This window comes from Diabrotica virgifera, chromosome 2, assembly GCF_917563875.1.
Source record: "Diabrotica virgifera virgifera chromosome 2, PGI_DIABVI_V3a".
Classification (NCBI taxonomy): domain Eukaryota; kingdom Metazoa; phylum Arthropoda; class Insecta; order Coleoptera; family Chrysomelidae; genus Diabrotica; species Diabrotica virgifera.
This window is the reverse complement of record NC_065444.1, coordinates 258,342,902-258,363,817: the sequence shown is the minus strand read 5'-3', so window position 1 is coordinate 258,363,817 and position 20,916 is coordinate 258,342,902. Positions and strand designations below refer to the sequence as shown.

At 32.5% G+C, this 20,916-nt stretch overlaps 1 protein-coding gene across 1 annotated transcript in view; it reads left to right on the top strand.

Annotated features, from left to right (window-relative positions):
* LOC126879860 (uncharacterized) overlaps positions 1–19,829 on the top strand; it is a 191,228-nt gene extending 171,399 nt beyond the window's left edge. Inside the window, exon 2 of the mRNA XM_050643174.1 lies at positions 19,529–19,829. Within this exon, the coding sequence (XP_050499131.1) occupies positions 19,529–19,829 (301 nt within the window). The remainder of the gene's footprint in view (positions 1–19,528) is intronic.
* The last annotated feature ends 1,087 nt before the right edge of the window (positions 19,830–20,916 follow it).

Sequence of the window (20,916 nt, the reverse complement as noted above, 5' to 3'; positions counted from 1 at the left end):
GCTTTCATAATGGTAAAAAAAGGCAGAGACTTATGACATTTGACAGCTACGTCAAATCTTGTGTTGAAATAAATAGGTCAAATTTTATTTGACATATACTGCCCAACAAGTTCAATTGTAATTGTTTTGTCTGTAATCATTGTAATCATTGTTTTTGTAGTAAAATTTTGAATAAACCTGGTAAGAGTTTAAAGTTTTGAATAAACGTTTTGTAAGTGTATCTACCATTTTATTTCTGTAACCTTGTTTTGGAAAAATTTTAACTAAATTCTAATGCAACTGTGTGTAAGTTTTAGTACAGAAGAAAGAATATGGCATAGAAGCCAGTAAAAGAAAAGATGTTGCCCAGTCTAACCCCAAAGAGGAATCAATGATGAATGTCCCCCCATTTGGTACCCCGTAAGTGAGAAAAAAGTCTTAGTAAGTACCCAAATATGAACCAGAGGATTTGTTTCGAACGGCGTCCTGTTTTTTAAATAGTAGAAAGATCCTCTAGTCAGAGTAAGTACCCTTTGTATTTGTTATGGTAGTTTAGTCATCTTAACACCCCTTCACCCTCCCTAACGAATCTACGACCTAGCTCCCACACAACAAATGAGCTGCCGTCCTGCAACGAGGCTTTATGTGTCTGCTTCTTCTTCATTAGCCCCATTCTGACCCCCCAGTATTTTTATAGTTAGTTCTTTCCTTGTCCCCATAATGAGCAGACATGTAAAACGCTTCACTTTCACTTTTTTCCTTTTAGTGTGCTTCCCTGGAACTAGTAGACGAGACAACCAGAGTCAAGATAGGAAATATGCCAAGACCAAATGAGTTACCACCTGAGGTAGGAAGAGCATGTGTAGAGGAATAGTCACATATTCCTCTACAAATGCCAAATGCTGTCCTGGACATGGGGAAGTACGTGGAAGAACATGGCTCAGAACTTGCGGAACATAGTTGTTTCAGCTCCTACCTGAAATGCATTGGCAAAGAAGAGTCTGGAATTTGTGAAAATTATCAAGAAGGGAATTAAGATACTGCCAAGCATGCTGTGTTTTTTTATCGGAAGCCTGGATGAAGGAAACATCGAAGGGCGGGAGGGACGTATATAAAGAATATTATAGTAGAGGTATTCCAGTAACGCTTTATAATAAGAACGTTTGAAAACTCTTATTGGTTTGATTTTTACGGTATTGAAGAAGAAATACATCTTTGCATAAAACTTTAAAAATAAATCAAATACATCTGTACTGTAGGTATTATAATGATAATATACAGGGTGTCCCGAAAAGATTGGTCATAAATTATACCACAGATTCTGGGGTCAAAAATAGGTTGATTGAACCTCACTTACCTATGGACACTACTAATAATGCACACAAAAAAAGTTACAACCCTTTGAAGTTACAAAATGAAAATCGATTTTTTTTTCATTTATCGAAAACTCCTAGAGATTTTTTATTGAAAATAGACATGTGGCATTCTTATGACAGCAACATCTTAAAAAAATTAAAATGAAATTTGTGCACACCAAAAAAAATTTATGGGGGTTTTGTTCCCTTAAACCCCTACAAACTTTTGTGTACGTTCCAATTAAATTATTATTGTGGCACCATTAGTTAAACACAATGTTTTTAAATTTTTTTTGCCTCCTAGTACTTTTTCGATATAATTTGTATATGGTTAAGTACGATTATAGACACCTGTTAATAATCTGAAAATGTATTTTTAATTTACATTTTTAGGTGTATTTTGAAAAAGAAGTCACATCTCGATCAAAGGTGACTTATCAAAAAAAAGACTAAGAGGCAAAAAAGTTTTAAAAACACTGTGTTTAACTAATGGTACCACAATAATAGTTTAATTGGAACGTACACATACATTTGGGGGGTTTAAAGGAACAAAACCCCCATAAAATTATTATATAAATATATTAAAAAAGAAGCCGCATCTCGATAAAAACCGGCTTATCGAAAAAATACTAAGAGGCAAAAAAGTTTTAAAAATGTTGTGTTTAACTAATGGTACCACAATAATAAATTAATTGGAACGTACACAAAAGTTTGGGGGGGTTTAAAGGAACAAAACCCGCGTAAATTTTTTATGGGGTCACAGATTAACCCAACAAATGGGGTGGACAAATTTCACTATAATTTTGTTTTTAGATGTTCGTTCCATAAGAATGATACATGTCCATTTTCAATAAAAAATCTCTAATATTTTTCGATATATTGAAAAAAATCGATTTTCATTTTGTAATTTCAAAGGGCTGTAACTTCTTTTATGATCACATTTGTACTAAGGTAAGTTAGGTTCAATCAAACTATTTTTCACCCCAAAATGTGTGGTATAATTTATGACCAATCTTTTCGAGACACCCTGTATAATGTCAAAAAAATAGAAAGGTCTTAATTATATTTTCTTTGAGTGTGCAAAATATCAACAATGGGGACAAAAATTGTCACTGAACAAAAAAGAGAGTGTATGATTGTTGGATTAAATTTATTTATGAGTGTAGGGTAAATCCAGAGGGCCTTTTTGCACCCCTGGAACGAGAAACGAGTGACCATTTTGCTTTCCTCTTCATATATTTGCCTCTCCTATGAACATAGTTTTTCTTATACATATTTCTGTCATTTTAATTAACTGCTGTGACTCATTGAATGGCTCAAGTGGCTTAAAAATATCATCACGGTATCAAGGCTTTTCATTACGGATGGAATGTTTGCCACTCTTACTTAGAGCTCTCTGATTCGCTTATTGCGGTTAATTCTCTGCTCTACACACTTCTTGTGTATTGTCGAAGCTCCTTCCCTATTGTTCTTCCATCTCTTTCTGCGTCTTCCCCTTAGTCTTTCAGTTTCTGGATTCTTCTGGAGATCTTCATCATCATCATCATCATCATCTTGGAGCTACAGACCTTAGAGGGTCTCGACCTTCTCAAGCTTTCTACGCCATTCTGTTCTGTCCCTTGTTTGCATTTTCCAGTTGCCGACTCCGATCTTCTCGGCATCTTGTGTTACTCCGTCCATCTACCTCAACTTTGGTCTACCCCGTCTTCTCATTCCCACGGGTTGAGCTGTTAGAATCTTTTTTATCATGTTCGATTCAGGGGCCCGGGCTACTGCAGGCGCTTTCGCTTAATTACAGTGATTATTTCATTCATAGGAGATTCTGACCAATAGAAAGCTACAGAAATCTGAATTAAATCGATAATTTTTGATAATCTCCCGTCGTTAAGTATATTACGTCAGATGCCCTTCGTTGCTACGAAAAAATACATTCAGTGACATTAATGACAATTAATGTTTTAAAAATTATAAAAGTGATGACTTTCAATCGTCAAATATTTATAAAAACTGTTTGTTTAATGGTACTTACATAAATAAATTACAATAAAATTTTGGTTTTGAACAGTTTTATTCATGAAATAATCGCAACAAAATGCACTCGACCTCTGAAATTAATATAGAATTTTTGCTCTCGTGACACTTTGACATAATTTCACTCGCCTTCGGCTCGTGAAATTAAAACTGTCAAAGTGACACTCGGGAAAAATTCAATAATTTCAGAGCTCTTGTGCAATTACTACTGATTTTCTATATCTTTTCTACCAAACCTATGCTTGTAGATATTCTGCAGGGCAAAGTTATATCTACGCCTCCATATTCCGTTCTCACAGACCGCTCCGAATATCTTGCGTAGCACCTTTCTTTCAAAAATCGATAGAGCAGATTCATCTGGTTTAGTTAGCGTCCATGCCTCTGATCCATATGTGAGAACGGGGACTATCAATGTTCTATACAGCATTACACGAGTTTTTTTAGACAGGCGTTTGTTAGATAAGTACTTTGATAGACCATAATAACACCTGTTTGCATTATTATTCGCCTTTTGATTTCCTTAGATGTGTTATTATTGGGGTTAACCGATGTCCCTATATCTTATATGAAATCTTTGACTGCTTTGAACTTTTGGTCATTGATCATTAACTGCGTCAACATTTCCAGCTCTTGTGATTGTGTTAGTCGCCATTATTTTGGTTTTATTTTGATTTATATGTAACCCCATTCGTTCTGCTGCAGTTACTAGCTCGGTTAGGATTTCCGCAGTTCTCGCTATGGTTCTTGTTATAATGTCCACGTCGTCTGCATATGCTAGCATTTGAACTGATCTATTAAATATTGTTCCCTGCTACCTAAATAAGCGTCTCGTATGACTTTTTCTAAGACTACATTAAAAAGCATCTCCCTGCCTTAACCCCCTATGTATTTCAAATGGAGTTGACGAGTCGTTTTGAATTTTTACTGCTGATAGCATCTTCGCCATTGTCACTTTTATCATACATATGAGTTTTTTGGAATTCCTTACACATTCATATCGTTGTAAAGAGTTGGTGTTAAGATACTGTCATAATATGCAGCTTTAAAATCGACAAAAATATGGTACATATCTATGTTAAACTATTGCGCCTTTTCGAGGATCTGTCGTAATGTAAAGATCTGGTTAATGGTTGAACGTCCACGCCTGAATCCTGCCTGATATTCTCCTAGAAACGTTTCGGTATAAGGCTTCAATCTTTCGTGTAAAATGTTTGACAATATCTTGTATGCTGTATTTAGGAGAGTTATTCCGCGCTAATTATTACATTCCAGTTGGTTTCCCTTTTTGTGTAACGGGCATATTAAGCCTAAACTCCATTCTTCAGGTAACTGCTCCTCAGACCAAATTTTACAAACAATTTCTCGCATCACCTTGGTGATCTGCTCTCCACCGTGCTTAAATAACTCTGCCGGGATGCCATCGCTGCCTGGGGATTTTCTTAATCACTAGGTTGTTTTTCCTTCTCTCTATGTGACCTAGTCATCTCAGTCTCTTCGCTTTAATAAATCTAACTATGTTTTCTCCCTTCATTATGTCTCTTAGTTCATGGTTCATTCTTCTTCTCATTTCTCCGTTTTCCATTCTTACAGTATCCATAATTCTTCTTAGGATTTCCTTTCTAATATTCTTAATTTTTCTTTGTCTTTATCTGTGAGGCACTTTCTAATATTTTGTTTTTCCTTCGTTAATTAGACCTCTTTTCCTTGCTTCACTTGTCAGAGTTGTTACTGCTTCTTTGAATCTTTCCTGGTCTCTTCCCATAAGAACTATGTCATCTGCACATGCTACTAGTTGTGTTGAGGAGTGGGCTCTAGTTCTTTTAGGCTTAAAAATATGAATGCTTGAAATCACTGGCATCAAAATGACTGTCGTAAAAAAGCAATAATCTAAAAAAACTGTGTCGTGTAAATTTCATGTTTTATTTAATAGCTTAATAAAATAAAAAAAAGGCAAAATGTAAATTCGTACAGGTTAAAACAAATTTTATATCAAAGTTTAGGTGGGTACAAAAGATATTTTCAAGAAATTATCCAAATCATACAAGGGGATCATTGTTTAAATAATTAAAAAGTGGTCATTTTTGCAAAAAAAACATACTTTTTTAACTGCTGAGGTAATTCACTTATTAATTAAGGTCTATGGGATTTTTTCTGCAAAGTTGAAGGGTAAATATTTCACATAAGACTTACTAAATTAATTTTAACCCCCTATTTATTTAAATAATTGTATATAAAACTTTAAAAACAAATTTGCAAAAAATTATTTTTAGTGTTTTAAATAAGCACTATAAAATATCTTATTTTACAGAATAAGTTGCGCTATGTTACCATTATTAAGTAAAATAAAATTGGTCGAAAAATAGTTAATATTTTTTGAGATATTGAATTTGTTTATTAAATGTTACTATATTTTCAATTGCAAAAGCGCGGCTGTTGCCAAAAAAATATTCGCCTGCTTAAGACTTCATTATTTTTATTTTTATGTATATTTTCGATAAATGTATTGATAAATTCAAATTTCAATTAAACTCCCCACTAAAATGGCATTTGAAGATTATTCAAATTTGTTTATAATTTATTTTTTTTAATAACGTCGCGGGGATTAAGTATTTTGAAATGCCGTTTCGATAATTGGGTTTCTGGGAATTTTTTACAAATTAACAAAATTTTTTTGTCGTTTTTTCTTCTTCTTTTTTTTTCTTGGAGTTATATTACTACGGGCTCTTTTAGGGTTAAATTTTATTAAGAATGTCGAATCTCTAAGTTGTAGATTCTAGACCTAAAAATATTAAGATTTAACTAAAATCTCTTAAATAAAATGTGGCTACTTACTGAGTTACAGGGTGTTTTACTTAAAAATTTAAAAATTATTGTTACCAAGTACTTTAAACTATTTGACGTATCCTTATCATACTACGCAGAAAGTGTGGCAATTATACACCTTACTAAATTGTGATTAATAAACGTTTCTAGCTAGTGCCAGAGGCGTACGACGGGTGATAGTGAATGATTTACTATTCCCAAATTCTACGCCACTGAGTGAATTACTATTTTAGCGAAATTTTTCGATTCTCCAATACTTTGTATGTAAATAACTTTACTGGTGTCGATAAAGTCATCAGTTTGAGATATTCGAAGTTTAAAATGAATGAATGAATGAATCAAAATAACTATGCCGTTTCATTTTTAACGTCCAATATCTCGAAAACTAATGATTTAATCGTTACCAGTAAAGAGTATATTATTTACATAGAAAGTATTGGAAAATCGAAAAATTTCGCTAAAATAGTAATTCCCCCAGTGGTGTAGAATTTGGGAGGGGTCAACCATTAACTATCCCCTGTCGTACGCCTCTGGTAGTAGCTAGAAACTTTTATTTATCGCAATTTAGTAGACTGTATAGTACCCACACTTTCTGCCAAGTATGATAAGGATACGTCAAATAGTTTAAAAGTACTTGGTAAAAATAATTTTTAAATTTTTAAATAAAACACCCTGTAACTCAGTAAGCAGCCACATTTTATTTAAGTGATTTTAGACCAACCTTAATATTTTTAGGTCTAGAATCTACAACTTAGAGATTCGACATTCTTAATAAAATTTAACCCTAAAAGGGCCCGTAGTAATATAACTCCAAGAAAAAAAAAGAAGAGGAAAAAAAGACAAAAAAATTTGTTAATTAGTGGAAAATTCCCAGGAACCCAATTATCGAAACGGCATTTCAAACCCCGCGACGTTATTAAAAAAACAAATTATAAACAAATTTGAATAATTTTCAAATGCCATTTTAGGGGGACGTTTAATTAAAATTTGAATTTATCAATACATTTATCGAAAATATACATAAAAATAAAAATAATAAGATTTAATACAGGTGAATATTTCTTTGGAAACAACCGCGTTTTTGCAATTGAAAATTTAATTTTTAATAAACAAATTCAATACCTCAAAAAATATTAAATATTTCTGGACCAATTTTTTTTTATTAATACTGACAACATAGCGCAACTTCTCCTGTAAAATAAGATATTTTATAGTGTTTATTTAAAACGCTAAAAATAATTTTTTGCAAATTTGTTTTTAAAGTTTTATGTATAATTATTTAAATAAATAGGAGGTCAAATTTAATTTAGTAAGTCCTATAGTGATTTAGTGAAATATTTACCCTTCAACTTTGCAGAAAACAATCCTATAAACCTTCATTAGTAATTGAATGACCTCTGCAGTTAAAAAAGTAACTTTTTGCAAAAATGACCCCTTTTTAATTATTTAAACAATGATCCCCTTGTATGATTTGGATACTTTCTTGAAAATATCTTTTGTACATACTTAAACTTTGATATAAAATTTGTTTCAACCTGTACGAATTTACATTTTGATTTACATGTAGTGTAATTTTATTTTACTAGACTATTAAATACTTAATTATTATTTATAACAAGATGTCGTTTATAAAATCCGCTTTAAACAGATCCTAAAAATACACTCCCAATTTATTATTCAGTTCTTAATTTTCATTCAGCGAGTCTTAATCGTCCTCAATTAAGTTCTCTTCGTCCATTAAAGATTCCAAAAAAGTTTGCGCCCACTCTGATAGGATTCCAAAAACGGGGACTTCAATTAATTGATGAAAGAACTTTATTAAAAATATTAAGGTAGCGAGTATTTAGGTGAGAGTTTTTATTGGACTTTTTGGAAGTTTTAAAAGGATTAGCTGCTATTAAAATCCTAACTGGTTGTTTAAATTTTTAAGGAGAATATTTAAGGTATATTCGTTAACAAAATTTGAAATTTTTTATACAGGGTGTCCAGAAACTCTACCGACAAACGAAGACAGGAGATTCCTCAGATAATTTTAAGACAATTTAACCCAATTCACCTAGTCCGAAAATGCTTCCTAAGGGAGCTAGAGCTCTTTGAAGATGGCGTCATGTAATTAGTTTTTTTTTAAAATACCTCCATAACGCTTCTATTTAGAAGAACGAAAATTGGTATGCTTATTTACTTTCCAGAAATGAATCGATTTGGGTAGGGCAACGGCTATTTTATCGCCTAACTTTTTGGTCTTTAACTTTTAAGCATTTTTTACTCTAAATTATTAAATTGTTAGGTAGTCTAGTACTAAAAGGTGCTCTTACTTTAAGTCGATAGGATACACCGTTTTCCAGAAAAATCGATTTGAAAATTTTTCGTTCTTTAAATGTCAAAAAAAAAGATTAAAAAAAAACTATTTAGAAAGATGAAAACTGGTACATTTATTTATTTCCCAGAGATTAATCGATTTCATTAGTGGCGAATTTCTACTACCGGTCATAGGCGTCCGTTTTGGGTAGGTCAACAGTTATTTTATAGCATAATTTTATTGTCTTTAATTTTTAAGTATTTTTGACACTAGATTATTCAATTATGAGATATTCGAGTACTAAAAGTTACTCTTGCTTAAAGTTGGTAAAATAGGTACATCGATTTTTTTTTATTTTTTTCAATTTATTTTTTCAAATTCCCTAAACTAAAAACTTTCAAATCGATTTTTCTAGAAAACGGTGTGTACTACCGATTTAAGTAAGACTACCTTTTAGTACTAGAATACCTCGCAATTTTATAATCCAGTATCAAAAATGCTTAAAAGTTGAAGACAAAAAAGTTATGCGATAAAATAACCATTGCCCTACCCAAAACGGACGATTATGACTGGTACTAGAAATTTGCAATGGATGGAATCGATTCATTACTGAAAAGTAAACATGTCTACAAATTTTCGTTTTTCTAAATAGAAGCGTTCTGAAGATATTTAAGAAAAACTAATTACATGGCGCCATCTTCAAAGAGCTCTAGCTCCCTTAGGAAACATGTTCGGACTAGGTGAATTGGGTTAAATTGTCTTAAAATTATCTGAGGAATCTCCTGTCTTCGTTTGTCGGTAGAGTTTCTGGACACCGTGTATATGACCAATTGAGAGAAAAACAACTTCAAATATTCTGCTACGCAGACGACGCAATACTAATAAGTATCTCAAATTAAAGATGATTTACAATCTAACATAAATATCTCGTCAAAGCTTTGTTACAAAATATTTATCGGTTATTTTTAATTGAGAAATTTATTTAAACCCTAATAGTACGGGATCCAAATATAGGTCGATCTGTACCCATCTTCTTTCCGGATGAAACATTTTGAATGATGAAACATGAAATTAAGATAAGAGAATTTTAAATAATTCACAGAGTACGTTCTTTAAATGTAAAATATTGCAAAACCTCTAAATTTTAAAGAACCGATTGAATTGACATGAAATTTAGCATACACATAGCTAATAAGTCAAGGAAAAAAAGTGGTATTGTGCCAATGTGTGCTTTTGCCCTAGGGGTGAGTTTCACCCCCTTTTGGGGGTGAAAAATATATGTTCGAAATAAGTCCGGAAATAAATAAAATGGCTAATTCTAAGCAACTTTTGTTCTATATAGTTTTTTCACCAAGTTAATACTTTTCGTGTTATTTGCGAGTGAATATGTTAATTTTTCTACAAAATAACCACGTTTTCAGACGATTTTTAGCAAATAACTCAAAAAGTAAGTATTTGGTCAAAAGAAAAATTCTTATCAAAAATATAGCACGTAAAAAAGTGAAAAACATATTGTATATATTAGGTCACTATACCTAGTAGAAGCAGAATTAGAAAAATAGGTTCATATTCGTCAAATTCCAAATCGAATATTTTAACGTGCCATAACCAAAAAACGAAGCACTTATTTGGGGAAAACTTATTTTATCTTTTTTAAAGTGTTTAAAAAATCCTTATTTTTGTTTTAAAAAAAAATTTTTAGCATCAAAAGTAAACAAGTTACGCTCAAAATAAAGTTGGACCCTTTTTTTGGTAAGAAATCGGGAAAATCACCCCCTAATTAGCATTTCAAATGAACTTAATTGTTACCACTTCACAAGTTTTTTACTCGCGTATACAGAGAGCGGAATGGGACGTTTCGATGCCGCCGGTTCATCGCCGGCCGTTTCGATGCCGCCGGTTCATCGCCAGTCCATTTCATCGCCGTCATATCTCGCATTTCCTAGAATTCCTAAGTAGTACTAAAAATAACTAATAATTGTAACTGTCGAAAATTCGGAAATATATCAGATAGCGATTAATTGACTGGCGATGAATCGGCCGACATCGGCATCGAACTGGCGGCATCGAAACGGCGGCGATGAAACGTCCTAGACCCACAGAGAGAGTCTGTAATTTGGAATAAATTCAATATCTCAAATACTAATTGTTTTTTTGAAAAATGCTCAGACTCGTCGATTAGTACTTTAAATTGTCCTTTTTTACGTACAATAATAATTTATACAGGGTGTCCCAATTTAAAGATATTACGTCATCGTTGATTTTCTTAAATGGCAACACTGTCATTTTGAGAGCTATTTTGATAGGGTGTGTAAAGTTATACACAACTGCAAAATATCAAATTTTTATTCTCTACCATTTACAAGATAATGGAAAATAACCAAGTTATATCTGTAATTTGGAATAAATTCAATAATTAAAATATTAATTGTTTTTTTGAAAAATACTCACCCGTCGATTAATATTTTAAATTGTCATTTTTGACATATCGTAATAATGTATACAGGGTGTCCCAATTTAGAGATATGACGTCATCGTTGATTTTCTTAAACGGTAACACTGTCATTTTGATAGCCATTTTGATAGGGTGTGTAAAGTTATGCACAACTGCAAAATTTCAAATTTTTATTTTCTACCATTTACAAGATAATAAAAAATATCAAAGTTATGAAAAACAAGTAATCAAATAATAATTGAATTTAATTATTTCAAATAAGCAAATGCTCATAACGTTGCCCATTGACAATTTGACAATAATTGAGGGCAACATTATGAGTATTTCCTTAATTAAAATAATTAAATTCAATTATTATTTGATTACTTGTTTTTCATAACTTTGTTATTTTTTATTATTTTGTAAATGGTAGGGAATAAAAATTTGAAATTTTGCAGTTGTGTATAACTTTACACATCCTATCAAAATAGCTATCAAAATGACAGTGTTGCCATTTAATAAAATCAACGATGACGTCATATCTTTAAATTGGGACACCCTGTATACATTATTAATGTATGTCAAAAATGACAATTTGAAATACTAATCGACGGGTCTGAGTATTTTTCAAAAAAACAGTTAGTATTTTAATTATTGAATTTATTTCAAATTACAGACATAATTTTGTTATTTTCTATTATCTTGTAAATGGTACGGAATAAAAATTTGAAATTTTGCAGTTGTGTATAACTCTACACATCCTATCAAAATAACTATCAAAATGACAGTGTTGCCATTTAAGAAAATCAACGATGACGGCATATCTCTAAATTGGGACACCCTGTATACATTATTATTGTATGTCAAAAAGTAAAATTTGAAATATTAATCGACGGGTTGGAGCATTTTTCAAAAAAACAATTAGTATTTGAGATATTGAATTTATTCCAAATTACAGACTCTCTCTGTATATTGATCATATTATGATCTGTAAGTTTCATCGGTTCAAAGTGCTTATTTTTGAAAGAGCTGTAGTTAAAAGGGCTTGAACGACTCACTTATCACGATTGTATGCAAATTATAAACACGAATCTTAACCAATTTTTGTCTTACAGAAAAACAAAAGAATACAAAATATTCAGAAAAGTAAAGCCGACTTTTTATTGTTTAAGATTTTTGGTATCTCTAACAATTTTTAAACTGTTTTGAAAAAAATAATTTTTTTCAAAATTACAATTTTTAAAAATTTTATTTTAAAACCAAATTTTTTCAAAAATAAGCAATTTGAATCGATGAAACTTACAGATCATATAAACATAACATAAGTAAAGTGACTTGTGAAGCGGTAACGATTAATTTCATTTAAGTTGCTAATTGGGGTGTGATCTTCCTGATTTTTTTTGCCACAAAAAAAGGGACCAACTTTATTTTGAGCGTAAATTGCTTAAATTTTATGCTTGAATTTTTTTTAAAAAACAGTAATAAAGCTTTTTTAAACACTTTAAAAAAGTTAAAATGTTTTTCCCCAAGAATGCTTCATTATTTGGATATTTCACATTGAATTATTCTATTTGGAATTTTTCGAATATAAATCTATTTTTCATTAGCTATAACTCTGTTTTCCTAGGTATAGAGACCTAATATATACACTGTTTTTTTCACTTTTTTATAGGCTCTAGTTTTGCTAAGAATTTTTTTTTGACAAAATGCTTACGTTTTGAGTTATTTGCGAAAAATGTGATTATTTTGTTCAAAAATCGACATATTCACTTGCAAATACAGTGGAACCTCGATAAGTCGGATTAAACGGGACTGCGGCCAATCCGGGTTATCGAAAATCCGGGTTAGCGGGATAATATGGTAAAAATTAGTAAAATACATATAAATAATAAACAAATACACATTATAAATGCAAAAACTTGAAATACATATGCACAGTACAACTAAATTACGTACAGTTCTATACAGTATTGTTTATTTCTTGGTAAAAAACTCAGTCAAAATGAAAAAATGTTTGTTTTGTCTGATGAAAATCTGTCCGGGTTAGCCGGACTTCCGGGTTATCGGGGGCCGACTTATCGAGGTTCCACTGTAACTCGAAATGTATTGATTTGGTGAAAAAATTTTATAGAACAAAAGTTGCTTAAAATTCGTCAGTCTATCCATTTCGGGACTTATCTTGGACGTATATTTTTTCACAAACGAGATGGGGTGAAACTCACTCCCAGGGCAAAAGCACACATCGGCACCATATCACTTTTTTCTTTGACATGTTAGCTATGCGTAGAGATGCATCAAGTCAAACTAGTTTGATTTTATTCAACAAACTTGACTTGACTTGAAAATCAAACTTTTTTTTTAAAAAAGTTTGACTTGACTTGATTTCGATATCTTTAGGTTTGACTTGAAATCAAACTTCTTCAAACAGTTTGAAGTTTGAATGTCATATTGGCAACGTGTTTATTTCCAATTCTAATTGAGAGCGTATGGATTTTGTTGTGACTTATTTGAATCGGTCTGAATCTGTATTCTGCTACTCCGCAAATTAGTTTGTAGTTCATATTTAGACGTCCATGTTTGGCTTGTTTATTACGTTCGTTTTGAAGTGTGTGGCTTTGGGAGATAATAGGTTTGTTCTAGCATCAGTTTCAAATGGTTTGAAACCATCAGCGAATAGTGGACCAGCGCGAGTAGAGGGGATATCACTGGTGACTGTATTATGTTCTCTCACTGACCAACTGTTTGCTGACGGTTTCTGACTAGTTTGACTGTTTGCTAGAACAAACCTAATATCTGAATGTGGATATTTTTCGGTTCAGAATAAGTACCAGAACAAATTGAGTCTGATATTGAAGGTATTCTCACTGCAAAAATTAACAGAAACAATCTGTAGTCGAAGCAGTATTAATTAAGAAAAATTATTATACTGATTTATTTGATGTTGCGGCAGGTGATTTCAAAACAATGAAAATTGCAAGGTGCATACATACTTCTATTATGTAAAAATAAAGAACAGCGTTATAAAATCACAACCAGTGAACTAATTCTTTAAAAGGACAGCGTTATGCATAACTCGACCAAGCGCCATTTCTTTAAAATCGAGATAACAGCGGATTCTGGTGACACATAGCTAAAACTATCTTGGAAAAATCCCTGTTATTGTCACGTTAACGGTTACTAAGAAAAACAAAAATAAACCAAGCGACATTCTGTCTATTAAGGGTTTTTAGTTTTGCATAACAAGACTATATTCATAACTGCGATTCTTAACTGCCATTCATAACTGCCATATATCCATAACTGCCATTCATAACAGTTTCGCAATTGTAGACTAAGCGCCGACTTTGGTCTGTTTATGCTAAACTAAGCGTTTGGCCAAAATAACAGTCTTGTCAATGTACACATTAATTTTGAAGTTTCCGTCAAAAAATGATGGAATTTTTTTAAAGTGAAAATGTTGTGTTTATATATATGTTATTAAATTGAAAAATACTAATAATCTATATAAAATCTTTATATTATGTCTAACGTGATATGTACTAAGAATATAGTATAAGTCATAAAATGAACCTTTCGGGATTCTTCTATATTTTGAATTTTGAATGTTTATTAATCATTTCTGTACTAAGAGTATAAATCAATAGCCTGTTTTTCATGTATAAATATTGATTTTATTCCAACAGTACAACTTTTAATTTCAAAAGTCTGCTTTGTAAGGTACAGGTCCACTTCTACTGTTTTATTAGTACCTTCTGCTAAACGCAGCTTGACTTACTTACTTTTAGTACACACCACATGTTATGAGATTCTGGGGCATTTGTATTGAAAAAATGTAGATAATCCAAATGTGACCATAAAATTTCAAGGAACTAGGCCTTAACATCCTTAAAAAGGGGTTGGTACGGAAACAGATTTTTGAGGTTCTTTGTTTTCTTCCTTTTTAACTTTCACTTTTTTTATGACTTTCGTTCTGTCGTTGAAGATGGAGCCGGTGTTTATTGTTATCGGTTATAAAAGCAGAAAATTATAAAAATAGCTAGATCCCATTTAAACTAAAAACTGCTCATTTAGTATTTTGTTATTTAATTTTGTTGTGCGTGCTAAAAAATAGTTTACTGTGAAAGTTTTAGTGTTCTATTGTACATGATTTTTAAAAATGAGTAGAAGGAAACAAATACTAAAATTATTGGAACTAAAGGATGATTTATATGGCACTCAATGTATTATTAAATTTCTTATCTTAATTGGCAACTGACATATTCCATCTCAACAAAAAAATTTATAAAAAAATAAAAAAAATAACATGCAGGATCCTTTGTAAAAGTTATATTTAAAAGACCCTAATAATGGTTACATCACAAAACAAAACGTTTTCGGATTAACAAGTAATCCATCATCAGTGTTAAGCCAATAACATGCATGCGTGAGCCACCAAAAATTTATGGCTAAAAACCCTTTAAAAGATATAGTTGACACTCAATTTTCAATATGTGAGCTTCATCCCTTTTATATCACATCCACGTGGGTTAGAATCCTGTGTTGCCCTGGGTAATATCCAGGAATATTTGCAACATCTAACTATTTTAAACATAATATGTAGTATAATATAAGGTCTTATACCTTTTAAAGGGTTTTTACCCATAACTTTTTGGTGGCTCACGCATGCATGTTATTGGCTTAACACTGATGATGGATTACTTGTTAATCCGAAAACGTTTTGTTTTGTGATGCAACCCTTATTAGGGTCTTTTAAATATACCTTTTACGAAGGATCCTGTATTTTTGTGATTTATGGTATACAGCCAGCTACAGGAATTTTATTTTCCTCGTGGATTGTTAAAAAAGTATATCTACGAAATAAATTATTTTTCAAACTCTTTCAAACTAGTTTGACAAACAGTTTGAATTTTCAAACCTGTACGATTGACCAGTTTGACTTGACTTGAATTATTTGTCAGAAGGATTGACTTGAGTTTGATTTGAAATTAAGTCAAACTCAAGTCAAGTTCAAAGATTCAAGTCAAACTTGTGCAACTCTAGCTATGCGTACGACAAATTTCAGGTCAATCCAAGCGGTTCTTTAAAATTTACAGCAAAAACCGTGAAATAATGTACTAACAACCCAACATTTCGTTTTTTGCAATTCGGAAAGGCCCAAAGTATGATGCCTGAGGAAATCGGAGAGAAGAGGATATGGGACTACTGCTGATGAGGAGGAAAAAACCTACGAAACCGGTATAGACTCTTTCTGCATTCTCCGATTTAACCAGAGTATTATGCAGCTGTTGCATTTTCGTGTTGCAAAGAAATTGAAAATGTTTATAAATTTTAATTCATTTACTCTTTTGTTGAGTACTAAGGAATCTTTCTTGTTGGAACTTTTACCACGCTGAGCAGATGGGTTGTGAATTATTTAAAATTCTCTCATCTTTAATTTCCTCGGCATCCTGCATGATTTATAATTTTTGAAAATCTCGGGAGGTTGTTATCAAAGAAAGTATGCCACCTGTTGTCAATCTGGTGGTATAAGAACGATATTTATTGTCGTTTACTGCGCTACTTCGATTGATGTCTTGTTTTTCATCAAGATGACTTGATGTCTTTCGATACTTTGATTTTCGGTAGGTGGCTCTAGGGGTCACCAACTTCTTGAAAATTTCAAGATCTTGTCTTGATTTCAAGACAAGATCAAGACAAGAAGTAATTTTAGATTTCAAGACAAGAAGAAATTTTATATCAATACCAAGATTTCTTGCCAAGAAAACAAGAAATCTTGAAATATCTTGACTAATAATGAAAACCCTAAAACGTATTCATTTGTGAAAAAGATAACATTATTTTATCATAACATATTTTAATTTATTGAACACTTTTTTTGCTAAAACGATTTACAAAAATTTAAATTAAAAATAATAATTAATGATACTTACCTCATCCTGTTGAAAATAAAATTGCAAACTAGATTTTATTTTAAATAACAAATTTAGCACATTTTTAAATCGGAATTGATAAGCCATGATAAGGCAGATAACATTTCTCATGGAGTAAACTTCTCGCAGATTTTTTGGCTTTGTTATTGTTAAAGCTGCTCTTGAAAATAGCCTTTCCGCAGGTACATATATGTTGCTGGCGTTCCGAGAAAATCCTTGGCCATTTTCGATAATGACGGGTAGATATTTTCGTTTTTTTTTTTCACCAATCAAGTATATTCTCAGACCAGTATATGCTGACCTAGGCTAATTTATGTATTTTTCAATTTCATACTTCCAAGATTGTAAGTTATCATTGTCAGCGTTCTTAAATAGATAAGTAATATCTAAATCGAATTTGTTATCTTCTTTTTCCAGACTAAGTGCTGTCTCTGGTATTGGATTCTGTAGATCATTCTGGGATTTATTAAAATAGTAAGCTTTAAATATTTCTTCAAATTTTTGTACTGCCACTGATTCTAGAAGCTTTCCCCAAGATGAAGAGGAAAATGCCTCTACTTTATGCCGAGGATCCAAAATAAGAACTATACAGTATATCCAATTAGTTTTGTTATAGTGTTTCAGTATTTTATCTCTCGAAACTTGAATAAAGTAAATTAATTACTCGTCGGTAGTGTCTCTATCAATTTAATTATCAAGTTAATGAGCCCAATATTTCCAGTTTGTCTAAAAGTAAGTTTACTCCAATTACCACCAATGGGAGCGTGCAATATTTTTTCCCTTCGAGCCTTCGAGTATTGAAGAAAGTGTTTTGCCTGTCAGCTCTTGTAACATAATGACCTAATTTGTTACCTTTGACCCACTTACAACGTGTGGGAGTCATATGTTATCCTAGGGCCATATCCTTAGGGATTATATCCATCCTTTGGAATTTGCTATGTTAGCATTTTGATGTGACTTTTAGTCCATTTTTGAAAGGCTTTGACCTTCGTATTTTTTTGGTTGGCTCACCATGTTCTTGCAACACTGATGATGCTCTTTTTAGAGCGAAAACGTTCTGTTCGATGTTTGTAGCCCTATAGGGCTTTTTAAAATAATATACCTTTTACCAAGACCAAAACTTTTTATTAAATTTTACTCATTCTTTATCTAATATTTTGCATTTATTTCGATTTTCGATCGGGACTCCCCCCAGTGGCCGTGTTAGCACGCAACGCAATAAAAAGGTCGCCGGGGAATCACCGGACCGGGTAATCAAGCAATTTCAAGATCTTGAAATTTCTTGAGTCAAGACAAGATATAAAATGTCAAGAAAACGTCAAGATAAGATTTTTTTAAATTTCTTGATTTTTTCTCAAGACAAGACAAGAAGTTGTTGTCAAGACAAGAATTCTTGTCTTGTCGACCCCTAGATGGCTCTAGTACATCCGTGACATTTCGTTCTTTGCAATTCGGAAAGGCCCAAAGTATAATGCCTGGGGAAATCGGAGAGAAGAGGATATGGGACTACCGATGAAGAGGAAAAAACCTCCGAAACCGGTATAGACTCATCCTGCACTCTCCGATTTGCTTAGAGTATTATGCAGCTGCTCAGAGTATTATATGGATAGAAGAAGAAATCCCCCAACAATGGAAGAAAAGTATAATCTGCCCTATTCATAAAAAAGGAGACAAACTGTTGTGTCAGAATTATAGAGGCATCTCTTTGCTTTGTTCGGGATACAAAATATTCACAAACATCCTTAATGGAAGACTTCAACCTCTCACGGAAAAAATCATCGGAGAATATCAAGCAGGGTTTAGGCAAAATAGATCTACCATTGACCAACTATTTACAGTTAAACAAATACTAGCCAAAGCATGGGAATATGACATAGACGTTTACAATCTGTTTGTAGATTTTAAACAAGCCTATGATTCAATAGATAAACCAATTCTACCAATTCTACATATTGGAAGAATTTGGTATACCATCAAAATTAATACGACTAGTGCAAATGACAATGACAGAAACAAAAGCACAAGTATGTATTCAAGGACAGATCACTGATGCGTTTACGATAACGCAAGGACTGAAACAAGGCGACGGACTGGCTCCAACGCTTTTTAATCTTGTTCTTGAATATGTAATTAGACGGTTGACGATAAGCGGAAATAACATACTTATAAACAAATCTACCCAATTAGCAGCATACGCGGACGATATAAACATAATGAGCAGAACAATGAATGCAGCGGAAGAAACCTACGTTGAGTTGAAACAGAGTGCAGAAGCAGTAGGGCTAGTAATAAACACAAATAAAACAAAACTACTCATACAAACCAGATCAAATAGACCGGCGCAACAACACTTTATTGACGATATAGAACATGTGAATAGATTCACGTACCTAGGAATGGATCTGGTTGCAAGCAGTGAAGAAGCACCGGAAATAAATAGAAGGCTTGTGCTGGCAAATAAAGCCTATTTCGCGATGGGCCACATATTCAAATCGCGAGACGTACACCGGAAAACAAAACTCCGGGTATATAAAACAATTATCAGGCCCATAGTAAGTTATGGCTGCGAAACATGGGTGGTGACACAGAAATCTGCCAATGCATTAGATGTGTTTGAAAAAAAAGTATTACGTAGGATACTAGGCCCAATAAGGGAAAATAACAACTGGCGAATTAGGTATAATAGAGAAATATACGAGCAATATAGCGAACCAACTCTAGCACAACACACTAAACTGCAGAGATTACGGTGGGCAGGGCACGTCGTCCGCATGCATGAGAATAGAATCCCCAGAAAATTGCTGAATGCAAGAATGCAGGGAAGAAGACAGGTTGGAAGACCTAAAAATAGATGGGAAGACGAAGTCGATGAGGATGCCAGGAACTTCCTGGGAACGCGTTCATGGAAAAGAACAGCGGTAAATCGAAATGATTGGAGAAGCTTATTGAAGGAGGCCAAGGCTCGATTTGGGCTGTAGTGCCATTGGATGGATCGATTATGCAGCTGCTGCATTTTCGTGTTGCAAAGAAATTGAGAATTTTTATACATTTTAAAACATTTTAATTCCAAATAGACGATTTCTCTCTTGGGGTAAGAATTTATATTCTATTTTCTTGTATTCATTATTGTCCGTTACGTCCACAGTTTTTATAACCATTTTTTTTTTCTATAAAAGCACATGGACAATTTTAAATACCTATTTCTTTTAACTTACATTATGCACGTGGTAATCAAATAATTTAACTAGTAATCATTACTATTAATTTTATTTTATTGCTTTGCCATTTGCTACTTTTTACAATTATTTGGCAGAGGTATATTTTGGCTTCACTACTTCTTGATGTTTGATATGTATTTTATCTTCTAGTTTTTGGGAATAAAACACCTTTCTTCCTCCGGGAGCTTCAAGCATTCTCAATCTCCAGCGATACAACTATGAGGACCACACCTAGACTGCAACGACCAACATCTTCAGCTGCAGGGACCTGAGGCCAGAACATCTGCCCAGATCTTCAACAAGTCAACAGCAGTACCTACCATTCGACATCAAGAAGTTACCATCGCCATAGACCCAATACCAAAAGTCATAAATATAATCCAAAAATTATTAGTTTTTGGCAAGAATTCTGAATATATATTATGTTATTGTATTTAGTGTCATATTTTGTTATATATTTATTGAAAAATAAACATGATTAATTAAAATGTTGTTTTGATTGCTTTCATTCTAAATTTTATTTGTTCATATTTTTTATTCAGACAAGGTGGACTCCCAACTTGGGAATCTGAACTAGGCTAGGATGAACGATAACTATCATAGTTGATGGAAATATTATTTTCCAATGGTATTTCAATTATCTAGGACAATTTAGCTTATCAAACGTAGCAAAAAAAAATTACACAATACAGAAAAATCTCTTGGAAAATGTAGTCATCATCATCATTACACAGCCAAATTTGTCCACTGTCGGACATAGGCCTCCTCAAGATGTCTCCACCCTTCTCTGTCCTGGGCATCTGCAATCCAGTTTGTCGCTATTCTCTTTATATCGTCGGTCCATCTG